At 27.2% G+C, this 1,995-nt stretch overlaps 1 protein-coding gene across 5 annotated transcripts in view; it reads left to right on the top strand.

Moving 5' to 3' along the window:
• LOC118742473 (23 kDa integral membrane protein-like) overlaps nt 1-1,088 on the top strand; it is a 36,608-nt gene extending 35,520 nt beyond the window's left edge. For 4 of the 5 annotated variants that reach the window (XM_036474578.1, XM_036474581.1, XM_036474583.1 and 1 more), the window contains exon 6: nt 276-407. In XM_036474578.1, the coding sequence (XP_036330471.1) occupies nt 276-347 (72 nt within the window). In that variant the 3' untranslated portion in view covers nt 348-407. Of the gene's footprint in view, nt 1-275 lie in introns of all 5 variants that reach the window. The other variant, XM_036474579.1, reaches the window with a different exon arrangement.
• Nucleotides 1,089-1,995: the final 907 nt, after the last annotated feature.

The following is a 1,995-nucleotide window of genomic DNA, read 5'->3' as shown; positions in this document are numbered from 1 at the left end:
ATAAAATAAAATAAAATAAAATAAAATAAAATAAAATAAAATAAAATGAAACGGAATGATGAAATAAAATAAAAAATAAGTTAAATAAAATAAGATTAATAAAAAAATCAAATAAAATATAGACAAGAATATAAAATAAAAAAGTTAACAAAGATTAAAATAAATATCTTAAGTAAAATCAAATAAAAGGAAATTAATTACAAACAAAAAAATTACATGAAAAAATACTTTAGTTTTAAATAATTAATAAAGAGTTACACATTTTTTACTTTCAGTTCGTTGGATTTATATTTGCTTGCTGTTTGGCGAATAATATTCGCAACTACAGACGTCGCTCGGCCTATTGAGCGTAGTGAGCGTGCTCTACAAAAATTCGAATAATTTTGCAAATATGTGTGTATTAAAAACAGCAAAAATGGACGTAAAATTTATGATGAATTAAGGCAATGAAACCCCCTCGAATTTTACAATTAATGTACAATAAAATGAATTTTTCTATGTTAGTGATTTCTTAAGCACAACAAAAAAGAAATAATTTAAAAATACATATATTTTCACATAGTATATACATATGTACATATCGCACGTTTAAAAATATACAGATTTATTTCGAAATTTCAATTTTGATTTACATCTCTACATTATTAAACGTGCGATATATACATATGTATGTATACATATGTATGTATCTTAAAAATTTTGAAAAAAATTCAACCGAAATCTCGAATATATGTAAGCATGAGTTAAAATCATCTACAAAGTAAATTTGTATAGATATCGAATCAGGACTCCATACTACAATGTAAAGATATAATTATAATAAAATGTTTTGTAAAATACTTATGTATCTTTGCACATGCTAAGTTTTTTGTATTAAAAATTCATATTTCTACAAATTAGTTTACAATACCTTTATGCATGGATGTATGTATGTATTATGCTCAATGTCGCAACGTCCTGCCTTAAATATTTATACATGCAAGTACATGAATAAAATTTACAAATTTGTACAAATGTATGCATAAGGTACTTATATAAGCCACATCACGATGATTATTAAGAAATAAATTTGTTTAACAATAATATTATATATAAATACGAATTATTTTTTGAGCACCGAACGATTGTGTTAGCAAGCACTATGTATGCTAAATATTTAATAATAGATCGCCGCCAAAATAGGGTAGAGAGTATCGGAAAACTGCCCAGAAAACCTGGAAAATATCGACGTACAGTGGTCGGAGAAGCCCTATTTTCGCGACAAAGGCATATTTTAAAACTGGGATAAATTTACCGGAATAAAGCTATTAGTATTCATAAATGTCCAAGGAACTCAAAACTGATTAGTATTTTCAATAGTATCTGCTTAGCAAGCCGTTTAATCCGCTTAATTCAACGAATTCCATCGTCGCACGATCTAACAGTTATAAGTTGATAGTTTTCTTAAATTTTCTTTTATGGAAACTTTCAATTATAACAGTAATTGCTGGTTTGGTGTTACTTCTTAAACATGAAAAATTATAACTTCATAAAACTTGGTTGCTAAATTATCGACACCGTAATAATACGGCTTATTTTTCAAGAAATAGTTTCTTCAAAAAGGGATAACTAATGAGTAGGACCGAGTAGAATCTTCATTCCTTTACCAAGAATGAATGCAAGGGCCCCTTAAGGATCTACGAAAAGAAAATCTGCGCATACTCGCGCCAATAAGAGTGGCGGCCATTTTTATTTCACTACACCAACTTTAGCAGTTGTTCCAAATAACATAAAGTGCATTAAAATATTACAGATTAATGTAATTTATTCCATATTTAGCTTCATATTATTTATAAGATGTGTCTTAACAAACCCGAAGTCAATTTTCGAAAATCCAATAGCGAATCCAATATGGCGTTCAAGAACTCAAAAAATTACTGAATTTTCGTGAAATTTGGTATTTACAGGTTTTACAATCATTACAAATTTCAAACTAGTTTACGAAAATTCAAAATG

Source organism: Rhagoletis pomonella, unplaced genomic scaffold (genome assembly GCF_013731165.1).
Source record: "Rhagoletis pomonella isolate Grant_MI unplaced genomic scaffold, Rhpom_1.0 Rhpom_scaffold_00007, whole genome shotgun sequence".
Lineage (NCBI taxonomy): Eukaryota > Metazoa > Arthropoda > Insecta > Diptera > Tephritidae > Rhagoletis > Rhagoletis pomonella.
Note: the sequence above shows the minus strand (reverse complement) of the source record. Positions and strands in the feature narration are given on the sequence as shown.